The following is an 18,469-nucleotide window of genomic DNA, read 5'->3' on the forward strand; positions in this document are numbered from 1 at the left end:
GAAAAGCTGACCACATGGGGTCAAACACAAGGTAAAACTGACAAGAAAGGTGGGACCGGGCATTGGGGCAAAAACATCAATAACCAGACTGGGGAGCACAGGACTGGGAGGCACTCTCATAGACTACTGAGGAGGAGCAAATGAGAGGCATCTGGGGTGAATCACACAAAGTCTGAAACAAGAAGCCACGCAAATCGGTAACGGGTCTGGCTCCTTAGAGCCACACTGGGGAAAGAACAAGGGGGCAGGAATGCAGGGCGTGACAATTTTCATTCGAGCGCATTGCTCACTTTCACGGCATGCGTGCACATGGTCAAAATAACAAATGATTTTGCGCCCACTTTCCACTCATAGGATTGGTGTTTTTAAAACTAGGCGTGGCTATGTGCATTGTCGGCGCGTTGCTATTTTAAGACAGTGAAATGACATTGTGCTTTTGACCAACAACCACGTCTATAGTCAGTGGTGCATTGTTAAAGGGTATTTTAAGCAGTGCATTTTAGAAACGTGCAGGTACACAGGCGCTTGAGGTGTACTAATGGTTTTTTATTTTATTTAATTTAAGTACTTTTTATTATAGAGTACATCTGGTTATTTCACAAAGTCATGCTGAAAATGCATTTCAGATATTAGAGTCAGGTGGAACACTACAATACAGCTGCAGAAGGTCAAGGCATTCTTTGTGGCATGTTGTATGTTGCGTAACATTGCCATGCGTGATGGATGCAAATGTCTATTAATAAATGAGGACACATTAGGGGACTTAAGAAGGCGTGATGCTGGACTGCATGTGCCGATGCCAACAAGGGAGTGTACGCTGGCAGCAGCGCGGGCAAGGAGGGATCAGCGGGCAGAAGAGCTGAATCACCTGTAGCCTGGTAAGGAATCTAAGTTGTAAGTTTTAGTTAAACATTTTAAACCACCTTAAAAACTGTAGGCTGTGTTTGGTTTGAACAACAATTGAACTTTTATTTATATATTGCAAACTGCAGACCTAAAATTAAAATAATAATAAAAAAAAATGTACAAGCATAATTAAGTCAAAATAGAGCCATTGTCTTAATGGGATCAAGTATTTGAGCTGACCTTCTCTTTGCTGTCACTATGAGGTACTACTTCAACTTTGTGCGTCTCAAAATTTAAGCAGTTTTAGATCCTTACACATATGGACGACGAAATGTGACATAACCACAAATAAATAAATCGATAGAAAAAAAATTCTAGATTTTTTTTTAAGTACCTAAATAACATACAATGATACAGCAAGACTAGCAGTAAAGCAGCAGAGACAAAGGACACATCAGAACGACACATAAGTACAACGTACATACTGACGCAGTCAAACGACAAGGAGGACGACACATCATGTGCTGAGATGACAGAAGTATAGTGTAAAGCTGAATTGACAGACAAATGTTTTGTCAGGTGAACAATCCACATGGACAATCTCATTGTCAAAATAGATTTGTCACAGCTGAAGTACAGTTCAGTGTTGAATAGACACAGACAGATGTTTTGTAACACGTTCAGTCGACATGGACCATGAGCTATTGGCATATTTTTGGCACAAACAGGAACCCCATATGCATGTTGACATATTTCTTGCACAAATGAAGCTCCATACGTGGGAACGGTATAGCAATCTCACGACTTGGAAAGTCGTGTAATGTGTTACTGACATGAACGGCAGCTTGCATTTCTTCTCATCCAAGCAAGGCAAAGGTAATGGAGCCCAGATAATCAAAGCCCCGCTGGCCAATTGAGCTTTAGAAAAAGGGTTTGGGCTGTCCAAGTCATTTACATATAGAGATGAATAAAAAAAATAATTGGAATAAAAAAAAAATAAAAATAAAAAAATATATATTTGGAATAAAAAAATACAATTAAAAAATTAATCTTTGGAACAAAAAAAATATTTTTCAATAAATCTTTGGAATAACAAATAAATGAATTAATTTTTCTATTGATTTATTTATTTATGATTGTCACGTTTTGTCCTATATACTCATGTACAATGCCTGTAGTTTGTGTTATTGCTTCACATACCAAAGTGTCTGTGGAGGCACAGAGACACAGGTAGCAGCTGAGGTGATGGCCTGGTGCTAAAGCTATATGTAATCCTTAAAGTGCTGTGTTAATGAACCAAAGGACCTTAACATTTCATTAAAACAATCAGCTTAGTTATGTGACACTAGTGTTCTGAGCTGCTGCACTACGTGTAACTTGGCTGCCCACATCCTTTGGAAGTAAAGCCTTTGTAACCTTCATTTTCAAACTTAAAAAGTTTGAATGTTGATTTATATCTTGCTGAGATTATGCTGCATAATTTACATCATATTATGTACAGAAATTGACCAAAATGAACAAATCTAGACAGGTTGTGAACCCTGATTGAATATCACTTTCAAAGTGTGGTGAAGCAAAACTTACTTTAAAATTTCGTTTTGCTTTTAGGGAGCAAGGAGCATACTGACCAATTCATAAAGCTTAGGGTGGAGAACGATCATCTGTTTACCAGGGATAAAAAGCTGGACAGTGTAGGTGTGGAGTAAAGGAACAATAGCCCACTTGTAATGTCTGCATTTGACTGTCTAGTACTTAAGGTGACATAGCCCTCATCCTATACAAAGCCCATAATAATAAGATAACCAGTAGATGGGGCAATACCCTTTTTTGTTGTGTTCTTGGTAGTGCTACTACAGGGGTGCAAGCTGTGACTGTCACCTATTTTTAAAACTCTTTTCAACCCAGAATGTAAGTAAATGATTTCTGGGGCATGCTGTGTGATCTTTTCCTGTCTTCCTAAATTTCCACCCCTGCATTAACGCAGTGTGTTTCCCTTTTATCTTGTTTCCTTTCTGTGACTAGGATGATTCTGGAAATAAATGGGCCAGCTGGGGAAGGTGAGTCCCCAGCAGGCACAAAGGCAAAAAGAAATGGGAGAATAAAAAAAAAAATCTGTTATCTTTAAGTATGTACACATGATTTAAAATTTCTTTTAATTGTGACAGTTAATAAATACCTTTGGTGAAAATTTTACTGTTGTTGTTGTTGTTAACTGCCATGATTGATTTCCCTTTGGATTGCAAATGTCCAGGTCAGGAGAGGGAATGAGTGGGAATCCCACCGCGGCATCGTGGATGAGGTGTTGGGACACAGACATCATCAAGGTCCTAATTGCTTCTATCCCTGAGGATACACCAGGGTCAAGTTCAGCAGTGCATGACTAGGAGGAGGAGGAGGAGGACAGCGAGCCGGCACCAGCTGAGAGGAAGAGAGACGGGATGAGTTGATGGAGTTCATAAGAGAAGAGCTGAGGTTGCACGGAAAGGCAGAGGAGATCAAAGTCAAGGTCAAGGTCAAATTTAATTATATAACACATATAAAACTGACCAAAGTTGTACCAAATTGCTGTACAGAGTAAGAAAGAGGATAAGTAAAATAAATAGGCAGTGGGTGGGACCCGCAGCCTTGACGGGGTCGAGCGCCTTGCTGGTGGCAGGCTTCTCCTCCTCCTCCTCCTCCTCCTCCGCAGGGAGATGCATGGTGGAGTAGAGACCCACAGAGCACGCCCCACGGGGACACTGGGGCACTGTGCCCTCACAGTTTTCCCCCAGTATGCCCCACTGTGCCCACAGTGTGGTGTCCACAGTGTGCCCAATGTGCCCACAGTGCCAGCTTCACAGTATGCCCTTCTTTGCCCACAGTGCCAGCTTCCCATTATGCCCTACTGTGCCCACAGGTTCAGCTTTAGGGCCCGTGTAGGACCCTTGGGCAGCTCACTGGGGGAGGGGGAGAGAGCAAACCCCAAAATGCACGTGGGCTTTGTGGGGACTGCTCTTAACTCTTGGTCCCCTCCTTTGTTTTCTTCTCTATTCTTTATATATCAAATCTCGAGGGCTAATCACCTGGTCACATGGCTGTGACTCTGCCAATGACATTGAGCTGTCCCTGACCTTCCCTTCTGATGACACCGGGTCTTGGCATGTCTTGCTGGTGTTGCAAGTATGCAGGTACTGTAAATGCAGCGTGTGGCTCGTTAGGCTCAGCCTCTGTGCCTGTGATCAGAAGGTTGCCACATCAAGTCCAGCCTTGGCACATCTGCAGGTTTTTTGAGCAAGGCCCTTAACCCCCAGCTCCCTGGGCACTGCTATGGGTGGCTGCCCTTCGCATCCAGAACAAGATGGTGGAACCATATAGAGGATTTCCCCATGGGGATCAGTGAAGTACCTATTATTATTGCTAAATTTCAAGGTTAAGTACTGTAATACTTTAAAGAACGCTAACATTTCAGGTAGCTGCTATAAAAATTTACAGCATGATGCAGTATTTTCAGCTTTCTCAGGTAGAACACGTCTGAATAGTAGCATTGAAAAGTGAAGTCAGCATTCATCCAGCATCCTGGTATGAAGATAAGAAAAATTATATTATATAAATAAAATCACATTAGAGAATCTGGTTACCTTTTTTGAGATTTTCTTTTTGTTTGGCCTATATATTTACTTGTGTTATACACCTAGCAGCATGTGAAAGTTTAAGTATCTCTGTGTAGCGATTTTCTCTTATGCAAATTAACATTAGACTTTTCAAAATAGCTAGTCAACTGTGCATTTTAGTGAAGTTACTGTACTCTCTCAAAGTGGCTCTTTGATGGGTTAAAGCAAGTGTCATGGCTAACAGTAAAATTCAGTGCTTTGCCTCAAGCTTTTGGCAGTGAAGCAGCAAACAGTAAATTTTGATGTACTGTTGTTTTTTTTCTGACTTAGCAAGAACCTATTAAACATGAAAGTTGTTTGTGCATCTTAAATCATACTGATGTAGTAATGATTCCCTCCTACATCTAAGGCCAATGTTATGATTTTTGCTAAGTTGAGCAAAAGCTAACATGACTAAGGGGTCCTCCATCTATCCATTACCAAACTACTTATTCCATTTGAGGTCACAGTCCTACGATCTAATAATAATAATGAGTCTGTGTCATATTTCACCATTCTCTCAGTTGGGATAAGCAACAAAATATATGTTGGATGTTATATATGGCGAGCTGGCTTATTCCATTTTTGGTGGCATTTAAAATTCTGATACCCCTGCACAAAACTAAGGCATAGTGTTATTATTATTATTTTTTACAAATGGGAATTTTGCATTGTACTGGCTAAGTGCAATGGAAATGTTAGTGGCAACTGGTGTTCTTTTTAACTGGTGGGGCAAAGGTATACTATTTTCAGTTACTTACATTTTCTATCACAGGCCCTACTACAGTGTTTGCCACATTGTCAGCTTACAGTATCACTGCTGGAATGCTGGAATGTCCTCTGCTGTATGGTTTGGGGGGGGGGGGGTAACAGGATTGTGGTATAGGAGGCATGTGATGTGGGGAAAACCAAACACAGTGTACATGACAAAATTGACTCACCAAGCGTGTATCGACAAGTGACAGTAGTTGATGTGTACAAATAAATTCCGGGAGTGACCCCAGCAAGCAAAACGAACTGACGCCCATGAACAAGCTGTCTAACTTAACAATGAAAAGGGAAACAAGACAGGTACCTAACAATGAGAACAGAAATGGCAGTCACTCCATACGCACACACACACACACACACGTAGGGTATACATATCCTTATGGGGACCGCTCATTCATTTCAATGGGAAAAATGCTAACGCTAACTATGACAACCTTAACCCCTACCCTGCCCTAACCATAACCATAAGTAACCTAACAAAATACAAGAGTTTTTGCATTTTTGTTTTTTCATAGCAGTCACCGATTTTTATAAAATAGAGTTTTCCCTTATGGGGACCAGGAAACCGGTCCCAATAAGGGAAAAAAAAACAGATATTTATCACATTATGGGGACATAACCCACTCACACACACACACACACACACACACTTCTCCCATAATGCACAGACAAGGGCAAGGCTTAATCACAGTCAATTACAGAAGGGAAGTCCAGTACATGGGTAAATGAAAAACAGAGACCAGCAATCAAACCCAGGGATCCATAAGCCGGGAACAAATCAAAGTCATACACAGGTAAAGTGAGTCAAAAGCAAAGCACAAACTACCAGCAAAAGCGTAACCACAGAGGGCTGGTGTTCATAGCGTTTGGGGTTCTTTTCAGGCTCTGGATTAGTGACTTCTGCTGGGGTGGAGCCTTAGCAGAAGTATTGTCCCGGAGCGTACGTCATCGTAAAGCGACAATCTGAATACAAAGCCCAAAATCACATGTACTTATGACCTATGACAACTGGAAGACGAGTGAGGCGGCCCTCTTTGGGCCAAGCCCAGCATTGGTCTTTTCCAGACCAGACTTTAGAGACTTGGGCGGAGTGGCGGAGACCTCACCTGGGCTAGGTACAAGCTGCAGTGGGTCCAGTGACACTGGCTAAAGCGTGGGTTCAGTCCACTTCCTCTGCTTTCGTCCCCCTTGGCTGGAAACGATGAGCAGACCAGCAGCTACCTGCAGAGAGCCAGCGGGCGGATTGTCGAATAGCTGCAGGGAGCCAGTGGGCAGGGCAGCGGCTAGTTATGGGAAGCCAGCCACTCTGCCAGCAAGTGCCAGACCTTCTCTGCCTCTTGGGGATCCAGGTCAAGCTTCACCAATACCTCTCCTGTGGATCGAAGGAGACCTACAACCTCAGGGATCCTCCAGATAATGGAATTGGTCCTCCAATCCAGATGGGGCGGGAGGGAGTAGTAGTCCTCTGCCTGGGCTGGTCTCTGAGGTGCAGGTAATCCCTTTGGTTCCAGGATGAAGCACTTGGGGTATCTGGTCTGCAGGGTACGGAGCTGCAGTGTAGGTTGCTGGAGTCCTGTCATTCTGTTGTGTCTTGAGCGATGAAAGATGAGGAGGCAGGGGTCGAAGCAACAAAGGGGTTTATTTAAACTGAAAAGAACCAGGCAGGGAATAGAACAGGACCATGAGGGATCTGGTATAAGTAAATTGGGGATTATGAAGGGCACAAGCAACAATAGGGCACAATATCAATGATAAGACACAGGTTTGGGAAGCACTTTTATAGGAGACTAACGAGGAAGCAAATGAGAGGCAGCTGGAGTGAATAACACAAAGGCAGGAACTAGAGGTAAGAAAAACGCTTAACAGTAGTGGCTTGTTAGGGCCATGCTACGGAGAAAACGGGAGGGACAGATAAGCAGGGTTTTTCTTTCTCCTAATCACTACTTCGTGATTTTTTTCCTTTAAAATAAAACATCACATTGTTCATTCTGTAAATTGAATATTTATTTCCAATGCTTTCATCAGTAATACAGTTAAGATGTGTTGCAGTGCATGTTGATTTAATGGTGCTCCTAAAATTTTCAGTAAGGAGCATCAGTGCTACTAGTGGAAAAAGTTAGTCTGCATGATGACTGTAGACTGCAGAATGTACGGCACAGGTTTGTTCCAGCAGGATAATGCCCCTTGCCATGTTGCTAGGCATGTGTGCTAATGGTTTGAGGAGCACGACAGTGACTTCAGCATACTATCATGTTCGCCAGATGTCACTCATGTTGGGCATCTGTGGGAGTACCTTGAATGACAAGTTTGCCATATAAATCCCCCACCGAGGACGCTTGATGCCCTATGAGAAGCTCCGGTGTCAACCTGGCACAAAATCCCTGTTGAAACCTTCAGACGCCAATTTGAATCAATGCCTCGTCGCATAGCTGTAGTATTGGCAGCATGAAGGGATACCAGTATCTAAGGGGGTGGTTTTATTGTTTTGACTGGAAAATGTATTTTATTTTACACTTTACTACAATACAGCTTCTGAATAAGATATTTGCACTTTTACTTATGAGCCTTTTTAATGTGAGCCCTGGGTGTGTGTTTATTATCCTTTAGGTATTTCATTGTAATTAACCCTAAGAGGGGTGCCATGGCCAGCCAGGGGAAGACGGTGTCCAAAAAGACAGGGAAAATCATCCGGAAGAAAACATGACTGTGAATCCCCATGTTGGTACTCTTTTGAAGAATTTTGTGGCCTTTCAGTTGCCCATTTATTAAGGGGAATTAGGGACTTTTTAAAATGTTGTAAGCTTGGGCACCTGGATGGCTTGAAAGCTCGAAAGACTTATTGTGTTTCTAAAATTGTTCTTTTAGTTTGAGAAGATTTTATTTTATTGTCTGGTCAGTTCCCCCTTCAAATAAATGCTCAAAAATCGAGCTGTCACTTGTCTCTCTATTATGCTTGCAGTTATCAGAGCTTAGAATATTTAGACTGAACCGGTAATTATTAGATTTAGGATGCAGATCTAGATTTAGAATATGTGGATGTAATTAATATTAATATGAAGTGAGCTATTAAAGTAGTTTACTGTAACGTACAGAGAGGTGCCATTAAAAGTACAGAATATTACTGGCAAATCTAGCTGCAGTATTATACTGGAAAGAACACATTTACAGTATGCTACTATACTCCAGTGTTAATGTAATACTCTGTTAATGTAAAACACTGTATTAAGACAGTAAAAATACGGTAGGATGCAGGTGTCTACAACTGCCTATATATTACTGTTAAATCAAAGGATTTTTTTTTACAGTGCAGCTAAATCTCTCAAACACTGAGCTTTCTTCGCTGCCAGCCTTAACATCCTCCATGACATCACTGTAAATAACATTTTTGTAAATGATGCATTTCCATTGATTATTTTGAAAGACAGTATACAGAGTTTAAAATAAGAAGATGGTAAAAAATTACATTGCTTGGTCACTGAAAAATCATTTTAAAATCCAATAAATCTTTCAGAAGTTACATTTAATAATTACATCAATTGTTATTGTTTGAAAATCAAGAAAAAAATCTGAATTAGTCATTTTGTCAGAATTGGTCCCACTTTTTGTCATATACTTGTGTGTGAGCTAATTTATGATTGTCTACATTTTTATAGGAGAAAAGCTTAATGAAGCAGATCATCATTACATACACATATAACGTATGTAATGCAAAAACGATATGTACAGGGATAAGCCAAAACATTATGACCACCCCATGTGAAGCGAATAGCATTAAGTAACAAGGGCACCCCACTAGCCTTGCCAATTTACTTTATATGGGGGTGGTCATAATGTTTCGACTCATCTCTGCATGTCATCAGTGATTACCAATGATAAAAATTACATTTTTTATCCATTGTAATTTTCCAAGCTGTTTTTCCTGTATCCTGCATAATGTAATTTATGGGCAATGGAGAGCTTTATTATGCAATGTGGTAGTTTTTCTTTAACACTAAGGCTGATGCTGTCATTCATTTTTAGTATTGTTGTTGTCAGCTTAAAACATCTATGCCCTTCTGAATATGTAGTGATTTGAAATTGCAATTGATCTAAATGACATAACATTATGAATGGGCAGCGTAGGACTGTGGGTTAGGCCTCTGTGCCTGTGATCAGAAAACAAAATCCTATGGTCAGCACAGGAGTCACACCACTATTAGGTTCTCAACCCCCAAAATGTTCTAGGGGTGCCAGAGAAATTGTTGACCCTGTATTCTGACCCCAAACTTTGTTCTCAATTGTGCATATTTCAAAGAAGGGCACAATGTGATATGAGAAAAGTAATGAATTCCTATGTATCCATACAAATGGCAAATAAAGTAACATTTCAGTTCTATATGATAAATGAATTCATTTTGCTAGTCTGTCAGACTATGAACATTATCAAACTTGTTAAATTTATGGTAGTCTCCCTTTTGTGTTTCACCTGTGGTTTATTTCAGTACCTTTCGCATTGTGTAGTAGTTGCTAATCTCCAGAAGAAAAAAAACATTTGCTTGTTGAAGCAGCTATCCATAAAAAAGTAAATAATCCCGTGACGCTGTGCTGGATAGGTCGTTGGAAAGTGGATTGATGAAAAGAGTAAATAATTAAAAATAAATAGGCCTATATGTACTCATCAGCCCTTGATTTTCACTCAACTTTCTTTTTCAGTTTACATGTGGAGACATTTCTGAGATTTTGATTGACTCCCCTTTTTTGCAACATATAAAATTACCGATATTAAAGAATTGGTGTAGTGCTTTTTTAATAGTGATATGATTAGTTAACATTTATAATGTTTAAAACCGTTATGTTGCACATTTCCATAAAATTGCCTTTTCTGTTCAGTGCATTTTCAGACGCTCCCTAATATTTTGCTGAGAGTCTTCAGTTATGCAGGGTAGCCGCACGCACTGAGAAGGAGGAAAGCAGCAACAATATGGCGACAACTGCAGTTTCTCTTCAATTTTTTCGATATCTGCACTCCATTTGTGGTTTCCTGGAAATCTGATAATGCTGAAAAGTAAGTAGCTGTTGTCTTTATTAAAGAGGTTATACTTCTATGGCGAAGTGATACATTTATTATGCCTGCAACAGCGTAAATAAAAATGTCGCAGAGCACTTCGTTTTTTCTTCTGACAGCTTTAATGTGAATGCATGTCGAATTCATTGAAAATTACGTGTCGACCTGAAATTCGTACGGAAAGGTGCATGTGTTTGTATGTATGTATGTTATGTATGTGTGTATGTATGTGTGGGTGTGTGTGCAGTGCGTGTGTGTGTACATATATATATATATATATATATATATATATATATATATATATATATAGAGGCAGACAGTGACAGGGTGTTGGCCCTTTTACGTAGGGCGTCGTTGAAATTCGATGTGGTTGCTTGTGATTTGTGGGTATAAACACCAGACAAATGAGCCAAGATTTTCACTAGTGTTACATTTTAAAAGGAGTGTATAAATATTTTTATTCGAGGCGAAGTCTTAATTACTATCAGGATTATGCGCAATATACTTTATGCATAGTGTTTTTCACATACGTTTATTTGTTCCTAACTGCGTTTTTTGGATTTTACCCCAAAGACAAATCTTAACACTGAGAGAAACCACCCACTGCAGTATCTGCTGTAATTCTTAGTCTGTGGCCCGTATGTGAGTGAGTGTGCCAGTCGCGCACACACACGTAAGACATATATAATTACACACGCATATATATGTATATATATATATATGTCGCATATATACATATATATTGATAGGCTATAGATATATAGATGTGCACGCACGCATATTGACTAATTTACACTGATGTGTTTATGTTTTGTACGAACATGTTTTTATCTTATATAGATTTAAACTGATCGGTAATACGGGTGGCCAAACATGGTTAAAAGATTATGTGAAAATGTAGCCTCCATCGAATTCCAAGGGAAAATCCTCCCAGCTACGACTCGAATTGATTGATTTTGTGCTACACGTAAAATAATGCAGTGGATTTTAAATAAGAATAGAAAAAATAACGGACATTTACATGTTACATGAAACGCCGCGGGGACTAAGCTGTAATTGAAATATCAACTGACTGTAGAACGGCCGAGTGATGCGATTGTGTCATTGAGTTTAGATAAACGGGCGCTGTCTGCGTGCTCTTGAAAGTGGTTGTTATATAAGATATTCTTAATGTGCTAAAGCAAAGAGTAAAACAACGCATGACTGGTTTTTAAAGGGAATATGCTTTTACGTTGGTCGACCAGGCGAATTATTCAGGCGTTGTGCATCGTTTTTCTGTGTGGTCGAAATAAAAGGAAAACGGTGCTCGAATTTAATTAAACACCATGTAAGCGTTTATTGGTCATGCTTCTGTAATAACGTGGGTCCGCTTGTAGGACGATTGTATGGCATACACTAATACACATTTATTTAGATTTTGGATGCGGAAAATATATCACTGTGACCTGTTCTGAGGTTTTGTGTGTATGTGTCTGGTGGGGGGTGGGGGGTGATCGCTGGTTTCTGCTTATGAACTGTTAAATGCTCTTTCGAAATGCCTGTACGGTGTCTGTTGCTGAAAACACATTTTGTCATTTAAAATACATATTTGGTGATTTAAGAACAACTCAATAATTAAAAAAAATATTTTTTATCAAAATATTGTTTAAATATTAATCGTGTAGTATTGTACTGCATGTATTTTCTTTTGGCGAATTTCACTCATTGCCTCTGTGCCTGGTGCTGAAAAGGACAGCGCCACTCAGTCGATGGTTTCTACAGCGCGCTAGTTTTATTAGCTTGTTCCCGACCAATGCTACTGAGAATAAGTCTGTATAAAATTCGGCTGTCGTTTTATAACAGAGAACGTACCTTTCAGAGAATGACAGGCCTAATTCTCCTTATGGATTATTGCAGTAGTACTACTGTATGTATTTGTTTTAATTGGAAAATATAAATGAAAGAAATGAGTTTAACTGACAGCCTTTGAGTTTGGTACTTGAATATTTGTCTAATATGGACCTTCCATTCGTCATTTTGAAGGTTTTATGGATGCAGTTACATTTGTCAGCTTAGGTTCAACACATTTTAATGTAAGCTATAATTTTCCCTTGCATTTTAGCTGCTAGCACTAATGTGTCTACTGTTCGGGTTCCTGACATAAAAATCAAGAAGTTGTTTATAAACACTATTTCCTGTTTGACTGGTGGCAGACTTTCTGTCATTTACAACACTTTGGGTAATGTTCGGTTTTATTGTAACTGATTTGTCTAAAACGAGTTCTTGAAATTTGCAGGTACTCACCGGTACACAGTACCAGCACCTCTTTGTTGTCCTCTTCAGAGTATTGGCACCTCTTGATATCTGCTGGTACTGGCAGAGTACCAGCACTAGGTACTGAATAACAAGGGGAGAACCAGCATATATTTTTAAATAACAAGGGAAGTACTGGCATCTAATACTGAATAACAAGGGGAGTACCGGCACCTGGTACTGAATAACAAGGGGAGTACTGGCACCTGGTACTGAATAATGCGGGGAGTACGGCACCTGGTACTGGGTAACAAGGGGAGTACCGATACCTGGTACTGAATAATAGCGGGAGTACTGACACTTGGACCTGAATAACTAGAGGAGTATGGCACCTGGTACTGGGTAAGAAGCCTGAATCACCTTGAATGGCAGTGCATCTGGATGACTTTGTTTCCCTGATTAACTTTATTTTGAAAAACAGTTAGATTAAATCTAAATTATTTTTATGAACATGTTACCTGTGGATTCGCGCTAAGATATTTCCGGGGAGGAAGATACGTGCTTCTAATTCAGTAAGCCATCAAATGGAAAACTATGCCGGTATATAAATCAATATTCATAATAAGGGTAAAATTTGCAGTGATTTACTGTATTTTCCCATTATGGGTGTTTTGTGCCATGGAGGGTAGAAATTGTGGTAGTTTCTGAAGCAGGTCTGACAGATTTGACAGTTCAGGTTTGGCATAGATTTATCTGATGAAGTCTGTTTGTGTGACTATTAGTTAATCTGTCCATAGTGCAGTTGTATACAGTTCTTGATGTATTTATGTTGATTGATCAGCATATGTTCATTTTAGGACAATAAATTAATCTCAAAATTAAATACCAAAAAGTAAACATTAAACACTTACCATCGACATTATATTGACTAATAAAGTGTAATAAGATCTGCAAGCTAAGCAATTTCCAAAAAAAATATTAATTGGAATTCAGAAATAAAGGGCGAATAGCCAATGTAGTTCAATTCAACAAAAGTAGTGCAGTGTGTAGTAATGCAGTCCAAGCAACACTTTAAGTTGTGCAGCTTCAAGTTCAGGTAATACTGGAGATGTAACAAAGTACTGTAGTTTAAATCTGATTTTAAAAACACACATAAGATCTCTATAGCAGTCCAGCATTAGTGTAAAGGTCAGTTTGAGTAACACTTGAACACAGCTTACAATATATCGGTATTGGTCGTTTTTTGTTATAAATCAAGATACTGGCATCAGTCCGATATTTAAACTTTATCAATATTCAAAGTTAGCAGCACTGGAAGTAAAAATACAGCTCTACATTATGGCGATGATTGCAGTGGGCTGTCAGCCATTTTCCAAAATGGAGGGCAATGGATTTTGTTGGTGCATTTACCACGTAAAGGTGAAGTACCGGCCTACAACATGTTACATGTATATAGTTATAGCCATATTTAATCTGGCCTGCAGATTGGTGTGTCACCCCCCTCCCCCCAAGTGACTCAGAAGTTAGCCAGTTATTGGTATCAGTGATAACAGACCAAAATATATTGATTATCGTTATCAGTCGGTGTACCACTACTGTACTGTTTCTTTTTTCTTTAAAATATTCCCAGACTTTTTCCCAGGCTTTCATGTATTGAATTGGAACAATGGCTAAAGTATATTTTATGGCTGGGTGGTGTGAGATATTAATACCAACATCGTATTTTATGCATATGCAGTTCGTACAGTGCAAGGACCGCAATAGTCAGCTACGTTGCGATAGGCTTTTTCATACCTTCTGTCCAGACATTATAACATGGAGGGTTAAGTTTTGCTAAAACATTTTTACTCTGTCACAGGGAAAAAACCTAGTATGCTTTGCAACTTTAAGGATTATTCCTTTTCAAGATTTTCTAGAGTTATACGTTTAAAAATCTGTTTGAAGTTTACCTCCACTGCTTTTGTTTGAGTGCTGCATATGGTCTCTATTCCTGTATTCTGATAGCTTGGCAATAAAATTTGCCTTCCGTAGGTCCCCCATAATAAATTGCACTGATAAATAAAAAAAAAAAAAATCTATTCCCAAAATTCTACTACTATAATACTACCCCAAGCATAGGTCAGTTGTTGAAGGGACTTTTAAGATACTTAAATTCCAAGAAAATAGTACCTTTAAACGTGACAGACAGTTATTGCGCATGTGTGAAATTCATGTTTTTAATCTGATTTTTTAAGTGTGTTAAAGGTCTGCTCAATAATTGACCTTCTTCAACAATTGTCCCCAGTCTCCCCATCAAAGCCATAATGGTGATGTGTTAGATCTACTGGGAACAGAATCAAACGAGAATTGTTTCTCACCCAGGAGTCTTAACCTGCTGAGTCACACACCACCTTCTGACTATATACATTAAAAGTTAGGTGATACATTGCTATGTTTTGGCATCTTTTAAAATCAATGATGGTGGGCTTCCTGATGGTAGCCACTAGCTACACAGTTGTAAAAATGTTGTGAACCCATTATAATTAGATTCCATTGGACATGTTAAGGAATAAAATGGTCACAGCGCTTGTATTTTTGAAAAGCAATATGTTGTTGTTGTAGTGTGGTGAGTCCCAATCATAATACAATTTTCAAACATAGTGTTACATAGTTATGCATGCACTTTGTCTATTGCTACATTGTGTGCATGTTTAATAAAAAGTTGGATGAATAAAAAAGCCTTCTAAAGGAAGTTGGTATTGCTTTATGTATATTCCTTGACTCCAGAACCAATTTTAAATGTGTTCAGCAGGATACAGTAATGTTACAGTGAAATTACTACAGGATGCACTAATGTTACAGTGAAGTTACTACAGGATGCAGTAATGTTACAGTGAAGTTACTACAGGATGCAGTAATGTTACAGTGAAGTTACTACAGGATGTAGTGGAGGTGTGTTTCTGTTACCTTTGTGTTTAACAAATCATATATTTGTTGGTTGAAATTTATTATTTCTATGTTTTTAAATAAATATTCATAAAATACTTAAAATGAAATCTGAAGTATTTTAATGTTCAGTTTATGGTTTTTGAATTCAGATTTCTGACTCGGAAAGTCAAACCCAACCTCAGAATTTAAGATGGCTGCACCCTTTATCAACAGAAGTGAAAGCTGTAGTTATATACAATTTATTTGCACTTATGTCTTGTTTGTGTATCATTAAATTGGTCCAACCGTCCAACCGTTATCTGAGGACATGTTGCTACGGTGTTTGTATGCAAAATATCACGTAATACATTGTTATTATCTGATATTGCTAACAGTAAACCAGCCTTGAACTGGGGCAAGTTTCAGAAAGCAGGGTTTCTTGCTTAGCCGGATGACTTGTCGGATTTAAGGTAGTCTGGGCTAAATGTAAGTGAACGAAGATAAAGGCCATTTAAATTGGGGTAAATCTGTTGTTTGGGTAAGCAAGAAGAAATCCATTTTTTTGAGATAGGTCTCTGGTATTGCTAAATGATGGCTTTCCGACTTATACTTGAACACAGTTAACTCAGGTGTGATGTCATTCCCAGATCCAACTAGCAACCTCAGAGGCAAATGGAAGGCAGCAATATTCAATTGTTGAATCATGCGATTGAAACAGAAAAAACTAACATTGAACAAAGTATCAAATTATTGAGTCCTGGTTATGTTTGTGCTGCTCCTCAGTTCTCATAGACAAATATGAAAAATGTTTTTATGCATTTTCCCTTCTAAAGCAATACTCCTTTTTACTTTTTTTCTAGCCTTGTAAAGTACGAATAAACTTAATGAAGGTATGTAAAATTGGTGATGTCTTCATGAGTGTTTGTAGACCTGTGGCTACAATGCCTAGGGTGGATTATTTCAAGCGAGATATAAAAAGCACTTCAATTTCAATCAGCGACATAAGTACCTCTGGGCTGTACACTTTCTTTGCTCCCATAAAAAATGAATGCTACCAAGCAGACCAATCACACTTCTTGTGGTCTGCATTGCCACGAGGTGTAGTTACATTTCTGGAGAGATGCAGCATAGGGAATGCGGCTACACCGTAATTATGGCATCGATTCGATGCATAAGTATAAATCACCCTTAAGGCTCCACCCTGTTCGACTTGGTCTTGATTTGGATTTGATTTGGTAAATACATGGTCTTGACTCAGGCTTCACTAAGGTGGACTCCAACACAAAACTGCTGTTGACGTACACCACACTGATTGACGTATTTGTGTAATCGACAAATGTCAAATATATCGATGGATTGTCCCAGCACTACAGATGGGTATGATAACCCATATGGCTGACTCACTAAAATGACTATATCTAAGTACACATAATACATATAGTGAATATTGCATCTACACCAGCATAAAAATAGCAGGTACACATAATTTTATTCAAATTGAAATTGGTTACCCAGCTTGATGAAGACCATAGTCTAGCCATAGTGTTTTGTATTATCCACGTTCATAAATGGAAAACTTTATTTTCTTAATGGCCTGAATGTTTTCTCTGTGTATATTTGTGTATAATTATGCCCTTTAAATCATGTAATGATTGGACACTGGGAAATGTGATACTGCTCGTCTAGCTGTTTCTTTTTCTCAATTGGATTCTGTTTACCTCCCTCTCTCAGAACTAGCTATCCTGGATGCTGCATAACTGAAGGAGAAGTTGCTGCAGGATGAAAACATGGCTGCACCCCTTATTGCACCACCAGGACCAGACAGCTTCAGGAAGTTCACCCCAGAATCTCTGGCTAACATCGAGAAACGCATCGCTGAGGAGAAAAATAAGAAGCCTCCTAAACCTGACAGTAGTTACCGAGACGATGACGACGAAAACAAGCCTAAGCCCAACAGCGACCTTGAGGCAGGCCGAAGCCTGCCTTTTATTTATGGGGACATTCCCTCCCGGATGGTGGCAGTGCCACTGGAGGACTTGGACCCATTCTACATAAATGAAAAAGTGAGTGTACTTTCTCAACTCTGGTTGGTTGTTTTATTCTGCATCTATCCACAACACTCCCAAACGCCAAATGTTCCATGAATCAACTGTAAAAGAGATACCTACCCGCAATGGGCAGGGATGAGAAGGGTGGGCGTGGTCAGTTTTTTATCGGGAAATTATTCTTATTTATTTATTTGTTTGTAAATTTCTGAAACACCTGCCATAGTTTTCTGAAATGTGCTTTATGTTTCAAAATGTCCCATGTCATAAATCTGATTTCTGCATTAAGGCGTCATGGGTACTTAAAGATCTCTTGTTCTAAAGACTCCCAAGCTCCAGTTCTGCGGACACTCAGCTGATTTTTATAGGTCTAGCAGAATATGTATGTTATCTTTAGAAATATCAGTTGTAGATAAGAACTAGGTCAGCTGCATCGCACAGTAATTGGTTAGTACAGAGAAAGTAGGAATGAATCTAGTAGATTTTAAACCTGAGCTTAATTTTCACGGGAAGCTTAGCAAATAAATAAATATTTTTGCATGTTTCAATCTCTGGGCACAATTATGTTCTAATTTTTAAGAATACGTCAATTCAATTAACATCACCTCCATGTGTGTCACGACGCAAGGGGGGAAGGACTCTGGAGCAGGCGCAGTAACCAAACAAAAGGGGCTTTATTAAACAAAAGGAACAAAGATTTGAAATAAACATCATCTCAGGGGATCAGAACAGAGGAACTAGAACCAGGAAGGACACAGGCAACAGGCAACATGCAGTCGCAACATCAATGCCAAGACTGGGGAGCAATTATTAATGGTTGAGCCATGAGATTACTACATAGAAGGTAGCCCACGTCTCTTGGTTGCACAAAACAGTTGACATCTGGGATCTGTATTTTCAGAAGTCTTTCTAATAATATGTCTTGATATTTCAAGGAATTCCAAGCATGAGTGTTTAACAGGGCCAGTCTTACTGGATCCCTATGGGCATGCAAT

General features: G+C 39.2%; 1 protein-coding gene across 7 annotated transcripts in view; it reads left to right on the top strand.

Annotated features, from left to right (window-relative positions):
- The first annotated feature begins 10,151 nt into the window (after positions 1-10,151).
- Positions 10,152-18,469, top strand: part of LOC111855210 (sodium channel protein type 8 subunit alpha-like) — a 71,023-nt gene continuing 62,705 nt past the window's right edge. For all 7 annotated transcript variants that reach the window (XM_072702324.1, XM_072702326.1, XM_072702329.1 and 4 more), the window contains exons 1-2: positions 10,152-10,290; positions 17,161-17,492. In XM_072702324.1, coding sequence (XP_072558425.1) covers positions 17,217-17,492 — 276 coding nt within the window. In that variant the 5' untranslated portion in view covers positions 10,152-10,290; positions 17,161-17,216. The remainder of the gene's footprint in view (positions 10,291-17,160; positions 17,493-18,469) is intronic.

Source organism: Paramormyrops kingsleyae, chromosome 18, assembly GCF_048594095.1.
Source record: "Paramormyrops kingsleyae isolate MSU_618 chromosome 18, PKINGS_0.4, whole genome shotgun sequence".
NCBI lineage: Eukaryota > Metazoa > Chordata > Actinopteri > Osteoglossiformes > Mormyridae > Paramormyrops > Paramormyrops kingsleyae.